We start from the raw sequence: 27,706 nt of genomic DNA, 5'->3' as shown, positions 1-27,706 counted from the left end.
ACTTTTACGCATCAATTTAGTCAGCCAACAGCAGCCATGAGAGAATCACAGAAAGCTTTCCATATACTTCCTTGAATGAATGAACTTTAACAAGTACCTACACTGCCACTCAACTATATATCCTTCATCATGAACTACATCTTGGACTAAAGGAGTTACCATCAAAAGGTTAAATTTTCATAAAAAGAAAAAAAATGAAGGGTGGATCAAACAAAAGATTCTTATCCTACATTCCACCATTCTATCGTACAGAAGGCTTTCGCCAGACTACTCGGATCAATCATGAAAACCATATTTAACAAGCGGAAACGTACCTGGTGTTGTTACACAACTTCAACTTGGAGAGAGCATCCCTAGATTTATTTTGCAGAAGATCAACAAAAACACCAGCAATCAAAACCCTAGGATCTTTGGGCATGTATGAGAGAGCTTTCTGAATAAATTGGTTGGCCTGCTCAGGATTTCCTTGTAGGGAGAACATTATACTAAGATTTACACAAGCAACAGCACGAGCCTCTTCAGACTTAAGAAGCCCGCCTCGAGCCAACTCTGCTACAGTTCGAGCATTCTGTGAACCATTCAAATCTTCGCCATCCATACCTCTCTTTAAATTCCACTTCTCTCTATCATCATCAGTGTAAGGCAGCTCCATCTTACCATTCTCATTGAAGTAGACTGACAGATACTCTGCAGCCTCTTTAGGTCTGTTCAGGAAGCAAAGTGCTTCAGCAGCATACATACGACCAAAAAAGGTATAAATTTTTGAGCAGTCTGGAAGTTGGAGAAGTGAGTTTGCAGCGGATAATGCTTTGAGTGGGTTTTCTAAGCACAACTCGATGTACGCCAGATTTCCTAAAAGGGCCTGCTTGATCATGCTGTTCTCTTCCTTGCATAATTCTTCAAAAGCGATTACAGAACTCTGCAAGGTGGTGTTTGAGCTCAATCCGACTTTGTTTTCCTTATGATCTCCATTGGTGACAGAATCATTTGCAGCACTGGGTGTTGGTCCTTTCTTCTCAAACTTATCCAACAAAAATAGGGCTCTATGAAGACACAATCGAGCGAATGGAAGCGAAAGCTTGTACCGCTCATCTACGCCAGACATATATTCTGCTCCTTTGAGATACCTAGTTCTTGAGCTGACATCTTCTTCCAACACCAGCTGTCGCCATTTACCAGATCCTACAACATGAAGCTTAATCTCTGGAGCAGATATTCGAAAAATCCCTTTGTCCATTGCTGATAGACAACACTCAGCTAAACGGAGCCAGAAGATTGGCTTGTTATAAAAATACATACTGGCTTTTCCAAAACACTGAGCTGCAGTTACAGGCTTTCCACATGCCAAGTTTTGAAGACCACAATTATAAATAATTACAAAAGAATTGTCCTTAGAGAAGGTTGAAAGCTCCAGGGGTTTTTCTGATCGAAGAGATGAGCTAAATCTCAGAGCTTTTGTAAAAAATAAGGCTGATGTGTGCGGGGCTTTGAGCTGAAATTGTATGCATCCAACATTGTTGTTAAACATACTAAGCATAGCTGGTTCTGTTTTATTCATGGATGTCATCAAAAGCTTTACAGCTTTCCTATTGTTACCACGGGCATATTCTAGTTGGGACTTTAAAAGCAATTCCGCCGAGGAATCTCTACCTCGTGCCACGTTCATTGCAAGTTTAACCTCACGTTTAGCGGCCTTAAGGTTCCTAGTGAGAAGCAGTAGTCTTACCTTATGAAGATGTATTTTTTGCTTTAGGTCATTACCAGGAACAATCCGATCAGCAGTCATTTTTGAAATATCTGTTACAGGTCGGCCAAGGCTTTGGTTACCGCCGTCTAATGTTGAGTACAAGTTTTCAAACTCGATAGAATCATCTGATAAAGTTCCGGTGAGGGGGTTCTCAATGATATGGCCGCTGGCACCTGTCTCCGAGCTAGAGACGTCAGGTGCAGCAACATTAGCTGTGGAGAGTTTAGAACCTTGGTTTGATGATTGGTGTTGTGGATTGGTACCAGAATCCATTTGGTTCATCGTGTAGCCAACTCCAAAAGATCTTTCTAAGTAGTGAATTACATCCTGATACAATAGGACGCTAATTACAATTAAGAACATTAGCAAATTGAACATAGAAATGAAATCAATAACTGGATGTCACATATCTGTTTTCTTGCTCCTCCACTCAACAAGCTCACACAAACCTTGCTTATGAAGATATTCTAATGCAAGCATAATCTATACATAAGCAACTGGCATTTCCATGAAATGATTCACAAAGTGGAAAAAAAATAATAGGGGCCCATAATTCCCGTTAATTTTTCTTCTTGTACACTAGCCAACAAGAGCACTGCCCTCATTAATTCATACCTTCTATCTGTTACTAGTATTTTTGGTTGGTGGCGAAGTGTGGACAACAGGAATTTGTTACTCACACTAAAAATCACAACTAAAAACACAGGAAAAAGTGGCCACTGGCCAGGTATCTGTCAGAAAGAATTACTAGTAAAACTAATCATGGCATTGCAAAATTCAAAGCCAAACAAAAATTACAATTCCACTTTCAGTAATAAGCATAACCACCTTTCAAACCTGAAATATGCCAATGTTACTCATATACTCAAGAACACAAACCAAATGGAAGGTATTTAAGATCTACCGATAATACAAAACGAAAAGGAAAATATAAAAATATTAAATGTTTTTTTAATGAATCCCAAGTTTTGGAAGATACTTTCATATTTGTGTGGAGAATAATCAATTAAATTCTCCATAAACCCAACATAATTTTTGGAAGATACACTAATTTAAAAATGTGGTGAGAATCAAATTTTAATTAGATAGCTGTTCTATTTAATCTGAAAAATTAACACATTATTTAAGTGAATGCTAAATAAGGTAAATTTAAATAGTAGGTATTTAGAAATCAAAACTCACTAGAATTCTCCGAGTGAGTTCTAACAAAGATTAATAACAAAGATTAAACCAACAAAAAAAAATAATAAAAAAAGATGCAACTCTTTTGGGTAACAAAATTGTCATCATCATTAGTCTGATCCCAGCCATTTAAGTTCAACTTTATAAATACTCATTCTCTAATGCAGGTGTTTACTGCCTCAATTCGCTTGCAACCACCGCAAGACAACAAAACAAATACTTTAAGTTGAAATCTTTGGAGAGTTTTACCACTAATTTCACCCAAATTCTACATAGGTTAGTCATCAATCCCTCATTTTTTTAAGGCATAACAAAATTGAATGATAGCAGGGTATCTTAAATAATAAATCTTTGAATGGATTGCCAAATAAAGTCAAATCCTATGGAGTCGACTCTAACATTACAACAAAACTGATCGAACCTCACCTTGAATTATATGCCTGCCTTCCATCAACTAGTGCTGTTAGCACAATGCTTATTGAGGCCAAAAAGCTACTGCTTAACAAATGATGATTGCATCAAAGATCAATTATAATTTAAGTTACCATATTTGCCACCCAATGCAAAAGAAGTTTGCCAACTACAAATCACGTCACATGAACATTCTAGGGAATCTACTATTGAGTGTGTATTGAAGTATAAATCATGGTTGGAGGAAACCCTACCTCTGTCTGTTTTGCTCTAAACAAATAGGTGAAATACAAGATGATGACGGGCTAGTCTTCCATAATGGCGGTCATGTTAAACATGTGAATCACAACAAGGGAAGTTAATAAAAATAAAACATTGGATTCCACAAATTCATATTTCATTATCTCAATGATGGCTACATGAAAATATAAACAAAATCTTAGGATTTTCCAGAACATCAAACATCACGTTTCCTTGAATATTCTGACTAAAATATTTTTCTCCAAGCAATTACTATGCTATTAGTCTTCCAAAGTATACTAAATTTTATTTTCAACCTATAGCATACCTTATTATTCTAGTTATTATGTTATTCTAAAAAGACATCTTATTACCACTACTAACGCACCTAATCTTAGTCTATTTTCTCAGTAAGGATGCTACCTCAATAATATTGCTAAAATAAGCACCAAATTTTAAATTGATAGTTTTGGGACAAATATAAATTATTTCGTATCCTCGTATAAGTAAAGATTTAAGAATTCGGGTTTGTTTGGGACAGTTGCAGCTTTTCGGTATTTCAGCTGCAGCTGCGCTGCCCCAGGAAACTGTTGCCGGGAAACTAGCTGTTTATTTGTTGCAGCTGTGTGAAAATAACTGTGAGACAGCTATTTTTGGAAAAAAATACCATCATGTCCCCGTGTAGTATTGGTCTATGTAATAGAATATAAAATAAAATTTTTATTAAATAAACTATTTCTTAAGCAATAAATTAACATTAATTAAAAATTAATTAATTTTATTAATTTAGAAAACTTATATTTTTATCAAATAATTTAAAACTTAAAAAAGTGTTTATAAATTAATTAATTAATCATTAAATAATAATATATAAATTTATTTAATCATGATTAATTTAAAAATATATGAATTAATCATTGATTATTAACCAATTAAATCAATAAAATTAAAACTTAAATAAAAATAAATTAAAACCATAAACCCTTCTCCCCCTTACCCTCTCCCACGTGCCCAAAGTCATGGCCTTCGTGAATGAACCCTCGCAATACACAATCGCGATTAGAGCAAGCTCAGAAGGCAATGACGGGATCGCATACGAACCCGGGAGGGATCACATCCGAACGACAAAGAAGATGAGTGAGGGTGGAATCGGGATCGCAGTCGAACGACGAAGAAGAGTTAGGGAGGAATCGCGAATAGGGAGGACACCTGGGTAAAATGCCGAAGGAGCGAAGCAGGGCCGTGGGTCGAACCCGTGGCCCGCGTTTAGGGAGATTCGCGGGCCACCGCATCTGACCCCCCACCACAAACATCCTAAACACACGGCACCCCAGCACGCCGCAGCTCTACCGCTGCTTGGATTAGATCGAAAACAGACCTCCTTGAAACCCTAATATTACATAAATAAGAATATAATGCTTGCATGTGGGTTTATTGTGTCATGGACAGTCCAATGAGCATGGGTATATGGGCTGAGTTTTTCTTCGATTATGGAGTTTCAGAGGCTGTTTTTGAGTAAGAGAAAGATCAAGAGAAAAAAAAACTGTTCATTATGTGATTGGAAAAAAAAAAGGAATAATAACATAGAGATAAAAAGAAAGGGAGTGAGAGAAGAAACCAGAAAAAAAAAAGTTTGGCTCATTCATTTGTTACAACGGTGTATTGTCTTGCAATGATACAAGCACGGTGCCAACAGATCACAATAGTAGTCAAGTGCAGCAATGCCGTGGGAAGTATGATTGTGCTATTTTGAGCACTCAAGTAGGTACTATTTGTATATTTTGTGCTTATAATCTTTATCACGTGTGTAGTTATCACCTTTGCTTGATTGTAGCTGTAGGGTTTAGGGAAGTCTTTCATGTGTGCCTTTCATAAGTACGCCTAGGTAGCTCCTTAATAGTGAATCATTTCCTCTCACCTCCATTGTAACGTAGGCATCATTTTAGCTGAATTAAATAAATCTTAATGCCATGTTATGATGCTTAGTCTTTTTGTAAGTACTTTACATGTTCATTTCTTTCATTCATAAAGAGTGCTTCCAATTAAAATAGGATTTTCCTATTTCTTTCCACCACTATTTTATAATTCTCATGTACTCATTATTGAGCATATTGTTGCCAAAAAGAATTGCTTTTTCTTCTCTTAGTAACTTTTGCAAGCCTTATAACTTGCAATCATAATAAATTTAGGTAGAATATACTTTAAGTTTACCGTAAAATAATAACGCCAATAGCAACTATTTTACTTTTTTATGACTTTCTCCTTCATTCCTCATAGGACAAACAGTTGATCACAATTGTAAAAACATAATAGAATACTTCTATCAGATCTATTCCATCCAGTGGAAGCATCACGTGATTTGATTCGTTTATGAAGAAAGATGGGATCAACATAAAGTAGACGTCACCAATTACAAACTTCCTCAAAATAACGAGCCAATAAATAACATTTTTAATACTTCCGTGAAAAATACTCTTATTTCACAAATATCTCCGGAATGAAGTTCTATAGAGGATATTTCCCTGAACAAATTACATTTTTAAGACAACGCATTGCAAATGGGCTAGATCCTTTTATAATATTTGTTTTTCAGGAGGGCTCATGCTTGCTTATCCAATTGCTTTTAATCAACATAAAAGACTAGTGAGAGTATAATTCTTGTTCATAAAGAAAGAAACCAACAACAACATTAACAACAAGCCTTTATCTCACTAAATGGGGTCGGCTACATGAATCCTTTTTCTCCATTGCATCCTATTGAGTGTCATATTTTCAATTAATTCTAATAAATTAAGATGATTTTTTATACAAAATGCCCAAGTCATTTTAGATCTAACTCTACCTTTCTTAACATAAGTCGAATCTAAAACATCTACTCTCCTAGCAAGATCATCATATGGTGGACATTTAATATGACCAAAACATCTAAGACGGCTCTCTCTAATCTTGTCCACCACTAGAGCTGCACCAACCCTATCACAAATATGTTCCTTTCACATTTTGTCTCTAAGTGTCAAACCACTCATTCAAATAATTATTCTAATCTCAGTCACACTTAGGGCCCGTTTGGGGCAGCTTAAAAGTGCGGGCAGCATTTTGAAAACGCCACCGTCTTGTTTGGTTAGCACTTATTGACTGATTATCCAAAACTCGATTTTTTATAAATATGTGTAACAAATAAATTAATTATCCCTTAGTTGGGACATTCCTTGCTATGAAAAGAAATAGTCTGCGTTTATCTGTTAATCTAACATAACTCAATGAATAAAGCTAAAGAGACCGGATCATCGGTCATGTGGGATAGAGAGATAACTATTATATTTTGTGAATCATGTCTGAGGGAGGTTGAGGTAGGAAATAAGCCCACTACGTATTTTAACAAAGAAGAGTGTCAAAATCTTATGATTAAATTCAAGAAAGTGACCGAAATAGATTATGATCACATGAAATTGAAGAACAAGTGGAATCAGTTAAAGAATGATCTGAAACTATGAAAAGAACTGAAAAAATGATCAACGGGAATGGTTTGAGATCCAGTTAAGCGCATAATAGATGCACCAGATGACTGGTGGGCTGAGAAATTACAGGTACAAAAATATCTAATATTACTTTATCTTGAATCAAATTTCGCATTGATTTGAAACGATTTTATTAATACAAATTTGTTATCTATATCAGACAGTGCCGTCAGCGAAAAAATTTAAATTCATTGACATTGATTTAATTCTGGAGGAGAAACTGAATGACATGTTCACTGAGGTTATTGCAACAGAAACTCATGCGTTCACCCCAAATGATCTAGGGTTTGGCAGCTCAACACAGAAGATGGAGACCGTGCATATAGTTGATTTAGGAGTAGATCCTAGCCATGTCCACACAGATGTAAAATCCACTAGCGTGCTAAAGCGTCCCAAGGTAGAAGAACAAAGAGGTCGCTTTCATCAAAGGCACCATTGATACACTAATTGAAACATGCAAAGCAAGGTCTTCTTCCTCGCATGACAGCTCAATTGAGGATTGTCTTCAAGTCCTCAATACATATTCTGATGTTAAGGCCGACGATAGGTAGACGATGACGACTATATACAATACGTGAAGGTGTTACGAGACTCAACCATAAGACAGTTTTTTATGAAGTTGAAACCGCAATACCGAGTCAAATACTTGCGCTCTTTTATGGATGAATTAATATTTAAGTTATTATGTATTTTATTTCCAATAGTTCTGTTCTATCTTTCTGTGATTGACACCTTTTCTTTCTCCATGGTGGGACTATGTTTTTAATTTAGCAGTACTATGCACAAATTTTATTTTTTACGATTGTACCTTCTATGTTTTGCCCAAATTTCAATTGTGTAATTTTCATTTTTCCTAGCTAAGTTTTTTTTTTCTATTACTAAAATTTATAAATTTTCCTTGTATTAATTTTGTAGTATGGATAGAGTTGTCAAAAAAGCTCGTTGTTGAGTTGTCAAAGAAGCTCGTTGTTCGCGAATAGCTCGTGTTCGGCTCGTTAAGTAGCTCGTTTTCGGCTCGTTCGTTAGGTAAACGAGCCGAACACGAATAAATTTTTAAAGCTCGAATTATAAACGAGCCGAACAAGAATAGCTCTTTGTTCGCTTGTGTTCGGCTCGTTTTAGCTCTAAATAAAAAATTTATATAACTATTAATATAACAATATATTACATATATTATTTATATAATAATATATTATATAAATTTATGTCTAAGTTTAAATCATAACACCCCATGTGGCAATGTGGTTAGTGTCTTCTTCTGCATATATTTGGTTCAGGTTCAAATCTCACACTTTACATCTATTTTTCTCAATTTAATTTTAACGAGCCAATTTCGAGTGGAGCACGAGCCGAACACGAACACGAATATTTAAATCGAGTCGAACACGAACACACTGTTCACGAGCCAATTTCGAACACGAGCTATTTTAAACGAGCCGAACACGAGCCAAGCCTGAGCTCGCTCAAGCTCGGCTCGTTTACAGCCCTAAGTATGGATGAAGAAATCAACCACATACGCACAATCGCACTTACCATTATTTTGTTGTACTATTACTATCTTAAAGACGTCGACCGAAACCCATGTATGACGTCGAGTCAAATTGAAGATAGATGCGTGGGTGAGTTATTACAGGGTCATCCCACGCGATTCTTCAATATGTTTCGTATGACGAAAGAAATATTTCTTGATCTGCTTAATTAACTCCAGAGCCTTCAAGGGTTACACGGCTTAGCAATAACAACGTCAAGAGAAGTGTTTGCTATAACTTTGTACATCTTATCTCAAAATGAATCAATCAGAGGTGTTATGGAGCGATTTCAGCGTTCATCAGAAACCATCAGCCGGTATTTCGCAGTCGGTTTGAACTCTCTGGTGAGTTTGACCCGTAAGGTAGTGAAGCCCGAGGACCATACATTCCATTCAATTCCTTCACAAATTGTAAATGACTCTCGGTACTTGTCATTCTTTAAGGTTTACCTTTACCATTACATTCGTACGTTTTGATTACATAAAAGATAAAAAAAAAATTTAACTGTAACTCCAGGACTGTATTGGAGCTATTGATAGAACACACGTCGATACACGCCTATCTGGTGCAGATAAAGTTGCTTACATAGGCCGGTGTGGCGCCCCCACACAGAATGTTATGGTCGTGTGTGATTTTAACATGTGTTTTATCTTTGTTATGGCTGGATGAGAAGGGAGCGCCCATGATAGTCGTGTTTTCAAGTTCGCTACCAGAAACCTGAGACATGATTTTTCGTGCCCACCTCCGGGTAAATACTATTTGGCTAAAGTCGGATATCCATTACAAATGGGATATCTAAAATCTTCTCCAAACACGAAGTACCACATTCCTAATTTTTGAAAGATCTAGTGGGGTAGCACGAGACAAGAAAAAATTATTTAACAAAAGACACTCTTCATTGCGCGGTGTAATCGAAAGAGCGTTCGGTGTGTGGAAGAAGAAGTGGGTTATATTACGGGATATGTCAGCTTACCCTTTTCCAAAGCAAGTACAAATAGTTGTTGGCACAATGACACTACACAATTTCATCCGATGTCACCACTCCAGATCAGATGTGGAGTTCGTCGTTGTAAAAGATGATTCAGTACAGATCCCACCTGAAGCATTCGAATACCATGTGGAACGTACAATGCCACGTGAAGAAATGGATTCACATGATGCATACACTCGAAAGGGTGAAGGTGCATCAGAGATGACGACTTTACGAGAACAAATAGCATATGATATCAGTCATTCGTGATTGAACTAGTCATTTGTTATCTTTGAAATTTATGTATTACGTATTGTTATTTGTTCAGTTCGCTTGTTTTGTGGTTGCTGGAAGTTTTTTTTATGTTTGTTGGGTTGTGTTTCATGTTTCTTTGGGGATGTCCACACATTATTTAGCTGGTTTTATGGTTGGTGGATGTCTAGTGCCAGATTTTCTTATCATACATGTGTAATAATTACATATTTATAATATATGTAAATGCATAAGTATTGTGTCCTAACGTATGCAATGCTTGAATGTCATGAAGTTCCAAGAATGCTTTTTATTCTGATATTAACGAAAGTTTTTGTAGTGTGGCTGGGGATGTGTGCTAAAGTTAGAATACTGGTTGGTTTTAAAAAATTATGGCATATAGCATTTGTTTCAGCATAAAAATGTGTAGAATTCTAATTAGTGGTGTTTGAGAACCTTTTCATGATAAGCAAAGATGCGTATGAGAACTGCACACATATCTAAAGTGAGCAGAGAAAGGTTTAGCATGGCTGAGCCACTTATCAGTGAGATGAAAGGGAGAGAAAGATGATCCAAATTAAACATAATTCATAAAGTAGTTCAATATTTTTCTTTTTTATACTAATTTGCAATTATTACAGCTACTAATGCAACCAAAAAAAAAACATAAAAATGTATTTATCGCAAGTCCCATCACATCCAAGTAGACAATATTATGCTTTACATGTTTGGACAAGGATAAAAGCGTAATGTTTGTTATTCTCTTTACTCTTTTTTTAGCGCCAATTTGGTTGCAGACATTTGTTTAAATTGAAAAGGGTCCAAGCAATCATAAAATTTGATCTGGTTTAGCATCTCAGTAGTTTGTTTTGACTTCTTTTAATCTACTTATTATAACCTCTACTTTTAGGAATCCAAGTAGACAATACTGCATCAACTCCTACCTTATGATTTCACTCATTTATCGAAACTACGAAATCATAGACAATTTTATAGATCTCAGAGTTTCTAAAAGTTCAAACGTATCACCTGTGTCTGTCCCTGTTCTTACTTTATATCATTCTAGTATTGTACAGGTGTTGAGCACATTTGAAATGAGTACTGGTATTGTACTAGTGTTCAAAAAAAAAATGTAGGGTTCTCTTTTCTGGTGAATTGGTTTAGAATTGTTAAAGAGTTGGGGAGTTTGAACATGTGTTTTCAGGGATGATGCTCTCTGTTGTAAATCTGAGTATGATGGTGCCTCTCATTGCAGCTTGGATGACCCTTCTTTTAGGGCAAGGGCAAACACTGCTTCAGCAAAATGTTTATCTCGTTCCAATTGTTCTTTTGCTTTGCTGAAATGTTCTGAGGGTGCTTTATATGATCCAATATTCATTATTCATTGTTCATTTCTGTTCAAAACTGCAAAAGGCAGTTTGGATAGCTGTTTTTAAATCTGCAATTTTAATGTTTATTTAGTTGTTTGGTTATCGAAACTGGATGGGTGGTGTCTCTCTTTGAAGCAGCTTGGATGGCCCTTCTTTCAGGGCAACCGCTGCCTTCTATATTTCGTTGGTACATGGTTTGTTGCATTGGTTTGATTTCACATGTTAGCAGCTTGGATGGATTCTGCCAATGTTTTAGATAGGTAATATATGTTGCTTTAGGACTTTTATTATCTGTTAAAGTGGTTTTGCTTATATGAGGGTATCGTTGGAGACTTTTGTGCTGTCAAAGTGGTTTGCTACATATTCTTTGCTTAAAAGAGGGTAATGTTGGAGACGTTTTGCTTATATTAGGGTATCGTGGTAGACATTTTGTGGATATATTGATCAGCATTTTGAATGTAATGCGTTTTTAATTAGTAATGAGTTTAATGTGAAGAATGCTCTCTGTTTTCATTGTCTGGATGACCCCTTCCCACAATGGTTCTACAAATGCATCTACTTTGCTGAAAAACAAAAGTTGAAGCTGCTCTCTTTTATTTAGAACTGAATGAGTTTAATGTGAAGAATGGATTCACATTGCTTACCTGCTTCGGCATGCCTGTTCATTTCGGCATTACCTGGAGTACCTTGGATGGCCAGTTAATTTGTAATGTATCACCTGTTGATTCACATTGCTTACTTGCACTTTTGTTCTTATGATTTACATGTTGATTCACATTGCTTCGGCATACCTGTTCATGAGTATGTTTTACATTGCTTCGGTTAAATGTATGGAATATGTAATTCATTGTTATTACAGTTTGGAAGACCCTTCTTTTAGGGTAACTGCTGCTTCAGTAACAGTGTTTCATATGAATTATTCAGCCCTTACAATTGAAACTACTGCAGCTTGATTTGATTTGTCTGGATTCTGAATATGATATTTATGTGCATGCATGTGAGAATGAAAAATCGATTACAATTTGTGTGCTATGCATGTGAGAATGAAGTTCAGATAAATTTGGAAGCGAAATAAGCGTACAAAATGAGCCTACATGTTGCAATGAATTTATCTTCTATTTATCTTGTTTTTATATTTTTTATGTCTATTAATTTTATTGAGATAACTGTGGAGCAGCTTGGATGACCATAGAACTTTGTTGTCGGCAATCATTGCTTCCACACTTTGGTAAGTTGAGTTTCTTTATTTCCTTTAATTTTTAACTGATCTACTCTTTTTTTAATAATTGAATGACGATGAGCTCCAGATATTCAGGGAAGTCCGGGCAAGTGATGTGCCGCTGTGGGTTACTATCCTTGTTACTCACGTCACGCCAGTCACATAGCTGCGGACGACAATTCTACATGTGCTCTCGGTGGGCACACAGACCGGAGAACTGCAAATTCTTCAGGTGGGTCGACAGTACAACCGTTTATATGATATCCCAACTGGACACCACTGCACGGAGTTCGACAGTATCACAACAGGAGAACACCGCATGTGGTTCAAATGCTTCTGTTTCTACGATATTCCAGTCAGACAGGTTTGCTCGGGGTTCTGAGATATCAGAATCGGACAGCATTCGTCGTAATATGCTTTTACATTTTAAAGTCAATATTGTAAATTTTTTTTCCTTGTAGTTTTAACATGTTTTTTTTTTGTCTCATTATACTCCATATTAGTGTGCGAATGTGTACTTTACTTTCGTATATGTAAATGTGCTTATTTGATGTAATCAGAACTTATTGAATTATATAAATGTAATTCAACTCTTTTGCATTTTCATGTTTTTACATTTGAGAAAATAATAAATTTTGCATGATAAATTATTCATTCAACTAAAAAAATATGCAAATAAGCTTATTATCTTTACTTTCGTATATGTAAATGTGCTTATTTGATGTAATCAGAACTTATTGAATTATATAAATGTAATTCAACTCTTTTGCATTTTCATGTTTTTACATTTGAGAAAATAATAAATTTTGCATGATAAATTATTCATTCAACTAAAAAAATATGCAAATAAGCTTATTATCTAAAACGCACAAACCAAACAGCTAAACAGCTTATCCAAAACAGGGGCAAAATGATCATTTATCCAGAATCAGTTGTTTTCCAAAAGCACAAACCAAACAACTAGCCAGCTTATCCAGATCAGCTGCTCATCAGCAGATTATCAGGATAAGTTGCTTATCAGCAGAAGTTGGATAAACTGCAACTACCCCAAACAGACTCTTAACTTTGTTTTATGTTTCACTTTTAAAGGCCAATATTCTGCACCCTAAAGCACTGCAGGACTCACCATCATCTTATAAATTTTTTTTTTTTCAGTCTAAGTGGTACTTTTCTATCACAAAATAGACTCGATGGAGTCCTCTACTTCAACCAACAAACCTGAATTCTACTAATAACATCCCTATCTATATCAACATTACTATGAACAATAGAACCGAGATATCTAAATATTCATGCCTTTTAATGATTTGATCACCCATGGTTACAACTCTGTCACTAGAGCTACTACTATTAAAATTGCATTCCATGCATTTAGTCTTAAATCCACCCAAACGACGACCTTTAGACTCCAATGTACACCTCCATTAACTTAAGTTTTTTTTGAACTCTTTCTCTAGTCTTATCCACAAAAAAGATTCATAAAGAAAGAAACCAATCAACTAAAAGTTGTTGCAATACAAAAAACACCTAGATTTAATATATAAATTTCAATAATTAAAAGCACCATCAACACTTAGGAATACAATCAATCACCGATTCATTATTAGCTTATGATTCAGTTCTTATTTTCTGGCTTCTTCAATACAAACAACTTTTCAACTGTGTTTCCAACAATAAATTAAACATTAATTTACAAAGGAAAAAACATATAAGACGACACTCTTGAAAAATTAAAGAAAGATCATTACACTCACTTTAAAAATTTTATTTTTCATCTACTTTACCAGTTGCAATTTGGCACTTATAAACAAATTTTGGCCCGTGTTTAGTTTATGAATTTTTTGGCCAATCCATGTTTTAGCAAAAAAAAAAGAATGCCTTCAGAAGACAAATAAAAATAAGTTATCACCAAATCAGTAAAGCCAAAATCAATCCTTCATGAACTTTCTTTCCCATAATTAATTATTGTACCTTTAGGGAGAAATTAGCATCATGAATCACGGTCAAATAAAAAAAAAATGCAGTATACCAAACATGATTCCTAAAGAAAAACAGAAGTACACTGGAAACAGGGAGAGATTAAATAAAGGACAGTGTATTATGAAGAATGATTCAGAGCGATTGGAGTTCAAAATGAAGAAAAGACATTCTTCACAGAATATAAGTCATTAACATGAAATTAAAAGATAAAAAGAGCAATGGAGCCAAAATTTTTAAATACTTTTTAAGCTATACAAACTAAAATTCTCAAGTGTGCTTTCATTTTGAATACATTTAAATAAAATTAAATTCAGTTCTTCCTAAAAAGAAAATAAATTTTAAGAAAAAATCATGCATGCAAGGAAACTTACTGCAGCTCTAGTTGCATCTTTTGTAGCTAAGGCAATGTCAAGCATTAGAAGGCATACATGAAGAGCTGTTCTCTGGAAATGCAATATTATTATGTTAGATTAGATTTTGACATAAAAGGCAAACAAGTATTAGAGCATCATACCTCATCTATGGGTTCTATGTTATTATACAATGGCTCTAGAACTGACAAAGCATGTTCATAATCATGTAGATGGTAGAGTACAGCAGCCTGCAAAACAAACAATGTTGCAAGAAATTGTTACAAAATTAAATAAATTAAAAAGTCAGAAATATTAATTCAATCATATATGGTAGCATACAATGTTAAATGTCACAACAGATGTGCCAAACTCATCTGCATATGCCATCTTAACAGTATCTGTGGCGGCCAACTGATTTGAGGAATTAGAACTACCCCTGGATATAGAATTAACATTGTTTCCGACCATGCTAGCTAATTCAGTTTGATCTCTAGCTTTGAGAGCAAGTTCTTCGCTTGTTTTCTAGATTGCCACAAATATGTGATCAGTAATTAAAAGGAAAGATTAATTTTGAAGTAAATATGAAAGTAGCAAAAAAGAAAAACAATGGCAGTTCGTAACAAGAACAGTGAAGCAGACATTGAAAATTAAACACCAACAAAACTCAATAATCTCAGCACAAGTTATCAAATCAAACTGAAAATGAAAAGCAATACAAAAAATTTTATATCCTAGTTACATGAAATCAAATATATCCAGTATTGCTCAGCTCCAAAAAAATAGTCTTATATCCAATGCTAACAAGTTCTTATACTTCAAGATGGTGCAACTAAATAAACTGTATCATCCATACTCATATGGCGTCAAGTTTCTCTGCAGATGGTTTTGAGGAGAACAGCATGTCTCACATATAAAAACCTTAAAAAACAAATGCCTGTCTAGTATAGCCTAATATTCTTTATTTCACACATCATATGTTTCTCAGATCTAACGAAGTTTCTTATGCATATCTAACATTACTTTTGACCTTAATGCTACGGATTTGCTTAACCAAACATCCCACCTTTTTAAAGTTGTAATACATTGTTCATGACCAAGCATTTTATTCCTGCCGTTGATATGCGACCTAAAATTCAAAAATTCTAATCCTTATGAGTTTTAAATTAATGTTAATTTGGAAATAAATTCCTTGGATCATGTCCCAACAGATGTCAACGATGTTTGCTTTAAGTCCTAAGTCATCACCTACTGTGTGTATTCATATGCACATCTGCATAAAGTTTTATCACTATATAAAGCCTTCTAATTGATCAATAACCAATGCAAAGATCTAGATAAAGTTTGTAATGTAACTATTGATCAATACAAGACATCGCAACTGATAGCACCTACACCGCATCCGTTTATGTATTTACTCTTTTTCTAATACCCTTGAGATCTCAATGCAGAATTAAGGAACAGCTAAACATAAGAAAAAAATTGACGTTTTTGGGTAAACATGCTAATTACATATTTTAGTACGATAACAAAAGGCTATGGCTATAGATTGGCCAAGAGAAGTGTTAGGTCCTGCCTGCAAAAGGCTAGTTTCTGCTACTTTGAGTATCTGCTATTCTACAAAGCTAAAGATATGTTAAATATTGCAAAATTTAGGACGAACTTTCTTAGAGGGAAAAACTCTTTAATTTTTTATTATCTAATACAAGCAAATAATAAGTATACAGCTCAGAGTAACTCTAATATAATTGGAGGGAAATTCAAATCATTATGATAAAAAGGAAAGAAATAAAATGCAATAATGGATAATTACGGGAGAATAATTTCTCCCCATCAAATATAGCAGTTGAACCATAATTTCCTAAATCATGGGTGAGCCCATGTGGTCCACGGATGCATACATATCAACACACTTCCTCATGTTGAGCTGTATATATCACACATCCCAAACGTGCTACTAAGATCAACTTGGGGTGTATATGAGTCGACTCGGCTCATTAACAAGCTCATGAGTCGAGTTTATCGAGCCACGAGCTCGTCCTAGCTCATCTTGTTGGCTTGCGAGTCAGCTAAATTAGTCTACCGCTAGTCATTTTGATGTCGGTGAGCTACCGTTGCATCCTCCTCCTCTGGCCACCAACACTTTATCCGATGAGCTCAAATAAATATTGAATTTTTAGTTTGTCGTGAGCTAGTTGCTACCACTATGAGCCGAGCTCGAGCTTGAGCTCGTCATTCGAGTGCAAGCTCACAATTTGGCAGATGAGTTAAGCCCGATAATGGCATGGATCGAGCTCGACTCAACTCGTTTACACCCCTACTATCAGCAATCTGATACTGAGTTTAGATATGACTTAGCTAGACAACCCCTCCGTTAACCTTCTCAAAGATGAAATGCATGTCAATCTCTATATGTTTGTTTCAATTATGATAAACGATTTTTTGAAATGTTGATGGTTGGCTATAAAGTTGAAAAAATCAAAAGAATAATGATTTAAGATATTTTCAAAGAAATTACTGGTGGAACTACATATGGAGAACAAAAGTACTATTAAGATGTTTTAAGATCATTGATCTCAAACTTAAAATCATTATTCTTTTGATTTTTTTCAATTTCCCATATATCATTGTCAAAATAATGTCATCTACATACACAATAAGGATGATTATCATACCTTCCTGATTTGATTTCATAAACACAGTATGATCAGTTTGACACTGATAATACCCATTGGCAAGAATAATTTTTGTGAACCCTTCAAACCATGCTTTGGGAGACTATTTCAACCCATGCAATGATTTTTTTAGTTTGCACACTAGCTGATTGTTTGTATTATTCCTTAATCCTGGGGGTATCTTCATACACACTTCTTTCTCAAAATCTCCATTAATAATACAATATTAATATTTAGTTGATGTGAAGACAGTCCTAGTTGATAGCCAACGACATTAATATACTCTTATTATGTTGAGTTTCGCCACTGGTGTAAAAATTTTCTGGTATCAATCCCATAGAACTGAGGGACCTCTTTTACTACAAGTCTAGCATATAACCTTTCTATATTTTCATTTGCTTTGTATTTAACATTGAATATAAATTTGCATCCTACATTTCTTTTCCGAGGTGACAATTGTTGTGATCTAAGTATCATTCTTTTTAAGAGCTAGAATCACTTCTTCCACAATCTTTTTCCAAGCAGGAATAGATAAGGCCCTTAGATTGAATTTGGGACCCGCATATTATTCAAGTTCTGAACAAAAGATTTGTAAGAGGATGATAATTATTCACAAGTCACAAATTCTTCTATCGAGTGTTTTGTGCATTCTTGTACTCCTTGGTTCACTTGTGTAAACCCAACCTCTGTGTGAATACTTTGGGTATGTAAAATTGATTTCAGTGATTTGCATTCCAGATTTTGCATATTGTCACTTGGATGCTCACTAGGTTTTTTCTTTCTGGCGTACACACACAGTTCTTAATTCTTGGTGGGAGTTGTGAGAAGATTTGGTGTAGTAGGTTCATTTTAGATTAATTTATGATAGTGAGGACAATAGTGGGTTCATCAGAGATATAAGAGAGGTGAGTTTGATGTTTCTGAATGGTACCCCAAGTCTGATATTCTTTCTATATTAGATTTGGGGTAATATGATTGGTTTTCAAAGGAGGGGCATCCATAAAGTTATAGAATTTTTATATTACTGAAGAGTACTATTTATAACCCTTTTTGTTAAAAAGTAGCCGACAAAAACACATTTTGACCTGGGATCAAGTTTGGTATTATGTGGTTGATGTGGTTGAACAAAAGCGATGCAACCAAAAAAAAATTTTGTGGAAGAAGAAAAATACTAAATGTGAGATCGGATTTTATGATTGTATTGAGAGATTTGTTAAAGCTTAACACTCTCATAAGCATCCTATGTAGGAGACACTTGGATGGGAGAAATGCATCCCTCTAATAGTGTTTGGGTACATTGTTAGTGAATGGAATTGAACAAGCCATCTCGAGATATATGTTCTTTCTCTCAACCACACCATTTTGTCAGGATGTGTCAACATAAAAGCTTATATATGAGTGATCTCATTTTTGGATAAATAAAGGCTTATGGTGGAGTTGTAGTAGTCTTTTGCATTATCTCTGAAATTGGATGGAGTTCATGTTGTAGAAGATTTCAAATATACTAACAGTTTCATATTTTTCCTTCATGAGAAAGGTCCAAGTGGTTCAGATGTGATCATCTATGAAGGTGACAAACCACCTAGTGCCAATTGTATTTTTTTTATTTTTGAGAGCCCCCGAATATTAATATGAACCATGGAGAAATTGATTTGTATTTCAGGCTTGGGTATACTTGTCGCATATGTTTAGCAAGTTGATAAGCTTTATAATGATAAGAACTAAACTTTTATTGATAAACAATTTATGATAAAATTTTTCAATATATATAAATTAGGGTGCCCAGGAAAAAAGTCATAACATAACTTGACTCTCATGAGTAAGAATTTGATACAAGACTTGACTAAAAGAATTGTGAGCGATAGGATGATCCTTTTGAAGTGAGTTTTAGTGATTGGACAAAGTTCATGATACAAGTTAGCACTGTCGATCACATTCCCAAGTCCATCACATGAAATTCACAGAATTTATATCACGATTAAGTTTACTGATAGATGATAAATTGCAGTTAAGTTTGAAAGCATAACACACAGATTGCAGAAGAAGACCATAGTGAGTTTACACTTCCTCTTTCTTTTATAGATGAGGGAGCATCTACAGTTCTAACTACAACATGTATAGTGATATCACATGTTACGTAATTAGATCCTCCAGAGTCTATTATCCAAGGATAATTCTTCCTATTAAGAACAACAATGGCAGATAAAAGACTATCTTGATGTGCTACAAAACTGCTAGAAGGGACAAGATATTATCCCAAAATCATTTGGAGAACTTTAAGTTGTTTCTTGCAAAATGGACTATGTTCATGAGGCATGTTTTCATTTAATGTTGTGTTTTCTTGGATTTTTCTATCACTGTTTGATGTGTGTTCATCTTGATAACTACTAAGATTTCAAATTTTGTGCAATTTGCTGCAAGCATGTTCATCTTGATAACTACTAAGATTGAAAATTGTGCAATTTGATGTGTGGTTCAAGCATCTAGGTGAAAGTGAGGTGCGTCTCAAATGTTATTTCAGTGAGATTTAAGGCCCCGATTTTGTGCTTTAGGTTATTTTAAAATTTTAATTTATGTTCAAAATATCAAATTAACATATCCGATCAAACCTAAACCTTTTTGCTTAAAGGAAAATACAACATAAGAAAACTGAGAGCCTCGTTGTGCTTCAAACCACTCCACATGAACAGCATGGAATAAGCTAGCGGCACCCCAACCCTGTTGCATTGCCACCACAGCTACTTCCCCACCTCGGCTCTTGTTGACGGTAACCCTTCTCATTTTGTCTTCGTCTTCTACACAAATATTGTTTCTGTATTTACATTTTTTTTCTTTGATGATTAGCAATTCATATACTCTGTTTTGCAAAATATTTTCACTATTCTGAATGAAGTGTTACGCATTGGATGATTATTTTCAAACTCTGTCAAACTTATAAGAAGAGTTAGATGGAAAATAGAAAAGATCCACCCTGGATATATAGTTTCAAGTGCCGATTGTAATGGCTGAGAAAATTTTATTTGAAATATAATTGTTGTTAAAATGATTAAGGGAAGTGTAACAAAAATGAAATAACATATTTTTTATTCTCAGAAAAATGTTGCACATACCATAAATTTCAAGTTTAGAATAGTTATTTTCACGCTTCATCAAAATTTCTAATAACGATTCAAAGGAAATAGAAAAGATCTGTTCTGGATTTATAATTTCAAGCGCAACTTGCAGTGGGTGAGAAGTTAAATTTATTTGAAATGTAGGTATAGTCAAAATGATTAAAAGTGTAACAAAATGAAATAATATCTTTTTAATTCTCATAAAAATGTTGTGCATGCCAAAGTACACAAATAAGTGAAATAGAAAGATTCATCCTAGTATGAATAAAGTGAAAATGTCAAAGTAGTAACATCAATAATTTGAGGACAAAGCTGATGGTAGCTGTTTATTTTGTTAGTGGACTTAGTGGCAAATATATATATATATATATTTTTTATTGTCATAATTCTCCTAAAGCTATTAGGGGAGTTATAAATCGATATATGATGAATGTGAAAGATGACATAAATGATGGACTAGTGTAACTCATCAAATGGCTCTATAAAATAGAGAGAGCCTTGTAAGCATGTTCATACGGACATTGGAAAACTCCTCTTTTAGAATAAAATTTTATTTGGTGTGGCAACTTTTACATTTCATGTCAACATGATTTGTTCTATGTTTTGTAAAGATTGAATACTTAAACCTCCTTCCATGCATAAACTCAAAACATGAATATTAAGGAAATGAAAACCACCAAAAGGTATAGACTTAAGATGCAACATGTTGAATGACTAGTAGAATTAAAAAAAAAAGGTTTGATCATTCTTTTAATAAACAATTAATATGACACTTTCTTTCTGAAATTCTCTTGAAGCAAAATCAGGTGAAGAATGCATAGTATATTTTCAAACGAATTGGTGTTGTAGAGAAGATTTGAGAGCATTTAGTAGAATAAATCATCATTGACAATGCAAGGGCTAAGAATTCGACGGGAAGTAAATTTTGATGGTCAAAAGAAAACATATGTGTTACATTCTATGCACTACTAATTGCATTGATTTAATCGTTGAAAAACTTGGAGAGTTGTCTTAGCATAAAATTGCCGACTAGAGTCAAAAAGATTATTACGTTTAATTACAATCATAGTTGGATATTTTTATAAGAAAGCATTCAATGGACCTAAAGCTACTAAATTGATTACAACGTACTTAAATTTGCAAAGCATCTTAGAAGTAAAGCAATTATTAGAGGTTATGTTTACGTCCAAATAGCAGTTAACTACTTAACTTATGCTTGGGCAATAAAACACGAAAATAAGAAGTAAAGAAGTATATTTTTAATGATTAATCATAACTTAAGCTAACACCTCTACTAAGCTCAGTCATATTTAAAGAATAGTTGATGCATGGAAAAAGTCAAATATGGGTTTCATTTACAATGCAATGATGAATGTGAGGAAGGAGTTGATAACAAAAGGCTTAGAGAGAGATGAATAAAACAATAGGACAATTTGGGAAATTATTTATGAGAGATAGAAACTTAAGCTGCATTATTATTTGCAATGGCACCATATAGTATCTAAATCCTCAATAGCAACATATTGAGAATAAGTCCACCAATCCAAAAATCAAATTTGGTTTGCACCATTATATGAATATATTGATTGCTGACTCAACAGAGAAGATGAATGTTAATCCTCCAAAATGTGGCTTTCAAAAATAAGAATTCTTCGGATTACAACAAGCCAAAAATACCATATTAAAACATTCCCCACGTAACTTTTATATTTCTTTCTAATTTATATATATATATATTGTACTTTTTTTAATAATCAGTTGTGGTACTGGTGAATTCAATTCTGAGATGACATTCTTGAATTATAAAATTTACAATAAAAAAACTGAGTCTTACATACTTGTCGTCCAGGTGTATGCAAAATTTGAGTACATATAACCAGAATCATATCAAGAGAAAAAAACATTTGATTACCATTACTGATAAACTTATTGATTTATAATATGTAAACCAAGAGATTAAAAATAAACATTTAAACCAGACATTTTAGAGAATGAGTAAGTGAAAATTAAAAAAAAAAGTAAAATCACCACAATTACAATTACAAAAAGAGTTCAATGTAGCTTCTTTGATGGATGAAGATATTAACAGCACTGAAAAAGAAAGTAACAGAGAAGTTTTATATAATACTTTATGTGATCGAAATTAGAATCATGAAAACAGTCATTAGTTTAAAACTAAATTAATGTTCCTATTTTCTAATTTTTATTGCTAGGGAAGAAGATGATGAGATTGAATACAAGATTGGGGGAACGTTGATATAACTGATGATGAGGGTGAAAAAAGCAATTAACTATAGTTATGATTGTTCTAGTAACTATCTAGTAACTACCATCAAAGGGGAGTGGGGTCAACTTTTTTATTCAAAAAATTATTTAAGTTGAATTGGTAAAGGAAGATACCTACTATTTAGTGCAAATGGCATTGTATGATTTTTGTGGTCATACTTTTACTTTTTGCGACCTAATTTTGACATCTTACTTAAATATTAGTTTATTACTTACTATTTCCAAATTTTTATTATTTAATGATGTAACTCTGAGGCAAACCACTCACCTCATAGAAATAACATGACTCATTGCCCGATTATATTCCTTTAAACCTTAATAACTACCATATAGATAGACAAAACATTGTTTTAGAGCATCTTTTAATCATGCAGCCTACAGATAAAAATATAATCATTCTGCTGACCGCATAAAGAAAAAATTAGAAAAATCAAATGTAAACAACTAAATTTTTTTTTCTGGAATTTAGCCAAATCAGAGCACTTGAAATTAGAATTAATTTGTTGGCCCATATATTGGTTCATTTGTTGTAATAACTCGCCCAATTTTAAGCATGTTTTTAAAGCAGGTCTAACAGACTGCAGAATTTTGATATAAAAAATCTTGATAATAGTGATATTTTGTAGTGCAATCAGTGTAGTTATCTGTTTACTCTTTCATTATTTTTATTAATGAATGTTCAAAATAGATTTCGATGAAAATGGATATAAGTCATTTTATGTTCTAGATCAAGATATACTGTTTCCATCTTAAATTTTGAAGCACCAATCAAAACTAATGAGGCAGAAATTGATTTTTTTCACTGTAAGAAATTATCAATCAAACACGTTCATATTATCAACCAACAAGTCATATCATCTAGGCCTAAGTCGAAAGACAATTTCAGCTAAATAAAATTATCCCAAAAAAACATTGATGCCATTCATCAAATAATAAAATAAAAAAAAGATTATTTCAGTTATAATTTAAGTATCCTGCCCAGAAAAAGTCACAAACTGGAAGAGGAAGCCCCGCAATCAAGCAATCAAGATATTAAATTCTAATAGTGATAAAATAAAGAAAATCAGATCATTATAGCTGCGTCTTCAACTACCAACAAAACAATATTCAATTATTATATTGAGATGATGAAAACAACACTCCTGCAGTCCTGCTTTTGTGTGATTCTCATAAAAGCTGCTGAAACAGATACATTTCAAAGCAGATGTAAATCTCACTGATTCTAACCATACGAAGAAAGACATTGCAAAAATGCTGCCTTCAAATAAGAAAAATAAGTCCACATTATTTATACTGGATTCCATATAAGCCCTGTTTGAATGGCCTAACAGATCAAATACTATAAGAACTCAAAATCAACTTTTTATTAATATGATCACTTCATTAAGAAAGCCATATGAAGTGAAGTAGCTTACCACCTTGAGTTTATTAAGAAAATCAATCAGATGTTTTCGATCCGAGAAACCATCTCGATAGTATTCAGCCAAAGCAATGTTATGAAGAACCTGCAAACCACATCCAAAAAACAAAACAAGGTAAAGAAATCTATAAACTTTATGAGAAAATCATTGGAAGTCTCTAAAACCAAATTGGAGAAGAAAATGTAACTCAAGCAAAAAAAGTTATCTAGAATAATGGGATGATAGGAGTAGAGAAATCTTGGTAGAAGAAGAAAAGGAACAAGGAATTAATTCAATGATCAAGCTCAATTTTTAAATTTAAAAAAATGTAAGAGAGAATCTTGAATAATGTCATGATATTACAATATTACTAATGAGCCGATGCTTCCATATATCCAGCAAAGTAAGGCAGAACCGAGTTAAGTCCAGTTTGTTCCAAATTAAATCACGTCAACCTAATTACCTATGTAATTGAAAAACATAACCATTTCTCAATTTTGTTTCCAAATTTATCTTTTACTGATGATAGATCAAGATTCTCTTGATTATGAGATAGCATACAGCCACCAAAGTAGAAACAAACATAGAAGATAACAGAAATAGAAATCAGTGTTTGAAATGAGCAAAATAAATCTTGCAATCAATACCAATCAAACCTTCCATGACACAACTGAACACCAGCTTATTTAAGATGACAAAAAATTATAAAGAGAAACTTTATGCAAATAAGTAGACAGAAATGAAACCAATAAATGATCTTCAAATAATAAGAAGACACTAATTTGATTAAAAATTCAGACTATATAACTCTTAAAACTTAGATAGTACTATATAATTCTTAAAACTTAGATAGAGAGATATCAATATACAGCCATAATTTCTATGGGTATGCATACCTCAACAAAATGATGTATTGAATTATATGATGAAACAAAGAAAAAAACAAATCATACAAAATATGCCTATAACAGCAATACGGTCCAGCATATTCATCATTAGCTCTTTACCAACTAATTAATTTGTGTGAGCTTTATGAATCCTTCTTCCACAATAATTCTTCTTAAATGCCACAAGAAGTGTTAACCCCACCATGCACAAGTATTATTGCACAAGTTATATAAACGTCACATTTGACCTACCCTTTCTCATTCCTAATTAAATTTTATCAATAAGCTATCAACAATTGTGCATACCGAAATCACCTAATCCATTTTCTACAACCTTATGATTAACGTGAGCTACCCTACCATTACAATAATATAATCATCTATCATTATGATATATGCCGCCTATAATAACAAATATACTCTCTAAAATGGAGTGATGCCAGCAATAGAGGCAAAAAATATCATATTTACTTAATAACACAAAGTATAAATACCATTCAGATAAAGAGTGAGACGGTAGTTGATACAAGTGAAAAGAAAAAAAACAAGATCCTGAGGTTGATAATTGTAACAAAGTTACTAGTTGTATGCAGCTAAACTTTACATTCAATAAAATGAGACAAAAATATAAGCATAGAACTAAACTAAATAAAGTGGATTTGGAAATCAAGATATCTTCTATTTGTGCCAACATTGAGACTGCATGCTCATGATAATGTCATTTCAGCTAAATACTAATAAACATTTAAGCCAATGATACACCATACTGTATCTCAATTTCAGTTGAATTTTCATTACAGGTTGTTTTTGTTAGAATCTTCTCAAAGCTACCTAATAATTTCTTTGCCTATAGCTTTTAGTAACATCTAATATAAATTCAGAAGGCCACGAATAATAAAAAGTCAAATTACATATGTCTTGTTCAAACATATTGTTCATAGGTCAGAAAAACTCTATGGTAGCATCAAATAACAGAAATGAAGAAAAATTTACCGTTATACTATGAGATCCAAGCTATTATTGATTTTCTAGACAACTAATTCCATATTCAAATTATCTAAAAATGCAGTATTTGCATCAAAAGCTCCAAATCAACTTCCTAAATGCAGAACAAATGGTTAATTGCAACCTTTAAAAAAATAAAGAAAAAAAAACAGAACACTTATAAATATGTGCCCAAAAGGCAAACCCAAACCAACAGTACAAAAAATTAACACCCATAAACACTCCAACAAAAGCAGAAACAGAAGAAAGCAACGCTTCAAACCTTCGGATCGTTTTCCTTCTTAACTAGTAGTTGCTTCAAGACCTCAACGCACTCATGAAATCTCCTGCTCTGGAACATTGTCTCCGCCTCCTTGGCCAACCCAGCCGTGACGGCTTCCTCATCGAAAAATCCGTCTCTCACCAAAGCACTCACGTCTTCCATCTTCAAATTTGGTAGTCTCCGATCGGCTTCCCACCCCCAACCAACCAGAACAAAAGACAAACGCTTCAGCAAGCCAATCTCCAACGCTCCCTCAAAATCTCCATTTCCCGGCAATCAAATCAAGATTAAGCAGGCAAAAGCGATGCTCAGAGGCTCCTCTTCCATAGTAGCATATGTCGGACGACTAGGGTTTCTGCGAACAAGAAGGGGGTTTATTGTTTGCTGTCCGAGAGGCTTCAAGCCTACGAAGCTTTGGGAGAGAGAGAGCCGAAGAGAATTGGGGCGAATGATTGGATGGGCAAGGGGAGACAGAGGTGGAGCGTAAGAAAAGGATCCAGCTATCGGATTTAGTTAAGAGATTCGACGCGGAGAAGGCGATGGGGTTATGCGATTTTCGTATTTGCTAGGTTACGATCTTTTAAGGGGGCATTTTGCAGGAAGCGTTCCGATTCCGTAGCCGATTTCTGCTATAGGGTACATGGGAAATGAGTGGCCGCCTAGGCTTGTTTAATGAAAACAAGGGGAAGATTTACATTATTATGTATGTCATGTATAATATCTAAATTTTAATTTATATTTATCTCATCTTATCTATTTGTGAAAATATTTATTTCATATTTTGAAAATTAAAATAGTAATATTTTTATTGTGATATCTCATAATTATATAAGTATAAGTCTAGATACATAAATATTTAAGAATTGGTGGTATAATGACATGTATATAAATACCCCAAAAAAAGAAAAAATTAGATACGCACTACAAAAATTTTATTTATTTATATATCTAACATCCAAATTTTTATATTTATATTTATGATATTTTATCAGCATAAATGATAAATTTATGCATGAAAATATATATTTCACTTTTAAAAAGTAAATAATGATACTATTTTTAATGTGTTGTGAAAGATTTGAGTGATATCTATATAAATATGAATGTCTAGATGTTAGCTATGTAAGCAAATAAGAATTGTGTGCTATTAATGGAATTGTCCCAAAAAAAGAAAAAAAATAAAATGTAATGAATTTAAGAATATTTAATTTATAAACATAAATATAATAGTACTAAATATTTAATATTTAGCTATAAATTGCATTAAAAATTAACTTTATAAGTAAGATTTAATTTAATAAACACTAAAT

At 33.6% G+C, this 27,706-nt stretch overlaps 1 protein-coding gene across 2 annotated transcripts; it reads right to left on the bottom strand.

Annotated features, from left to right (window-relative positions):
• Positions 1-27,063, bottom strand: LOC110024000 (CCR4-NOT transcription complex subunit 10). 2 transcript variants are annotated; one of them, XM_020723696.1, is made up of 6 exons: positions 26,397-27,063; positions 24,258-24,347; positions 15,111-15,293; positions 14,933-15,019; positions 14,790-14,861; positions 1-2,074 (listed from the first exon to the last, which is right to left on the bottom strand). In XM_020723696.1, exons 1-6 carry the CDS (start codon positions 26,556-26,558, stop codon positions 296-298), a joined length of 2,373 nt encoding a protein of 790 aa, XP_020579355.1. In that variant the 5' UTR covers positions 26,559-27,063; the 3' UTR covers positions 1-295. The 2 variants fall into 2 exon arrangements, with proteins under 2 accessions (XP_020579355.1, XP_020579356.1); XM_020723697.1 differs by having other exon boundaries at positions 2-2,074; positions 24,261-24,347.
• Positions 27,064-27,706: the final 643 nt, after the last annotated feature.

This window comes from Phalaenopsis equestris, unplaced genomic scaffold, assembly GCF_001263595.1.
Source record: "Phalaenopsis equestris unplaced genomic scaffold, ASM126359v1 Scaffold000240, whole genome shotgun sequence".
Lineage (NCBI taxonomy): Eukaryota > Viridiplantae > Streptophyta > Magnoliopsida > Asparagales > Orchidaceae > Phalaenopsis > Phalaenopsis equestris.
This window is presented reverse-complemented; position numbering and strand designations above follow the sequence as displayed.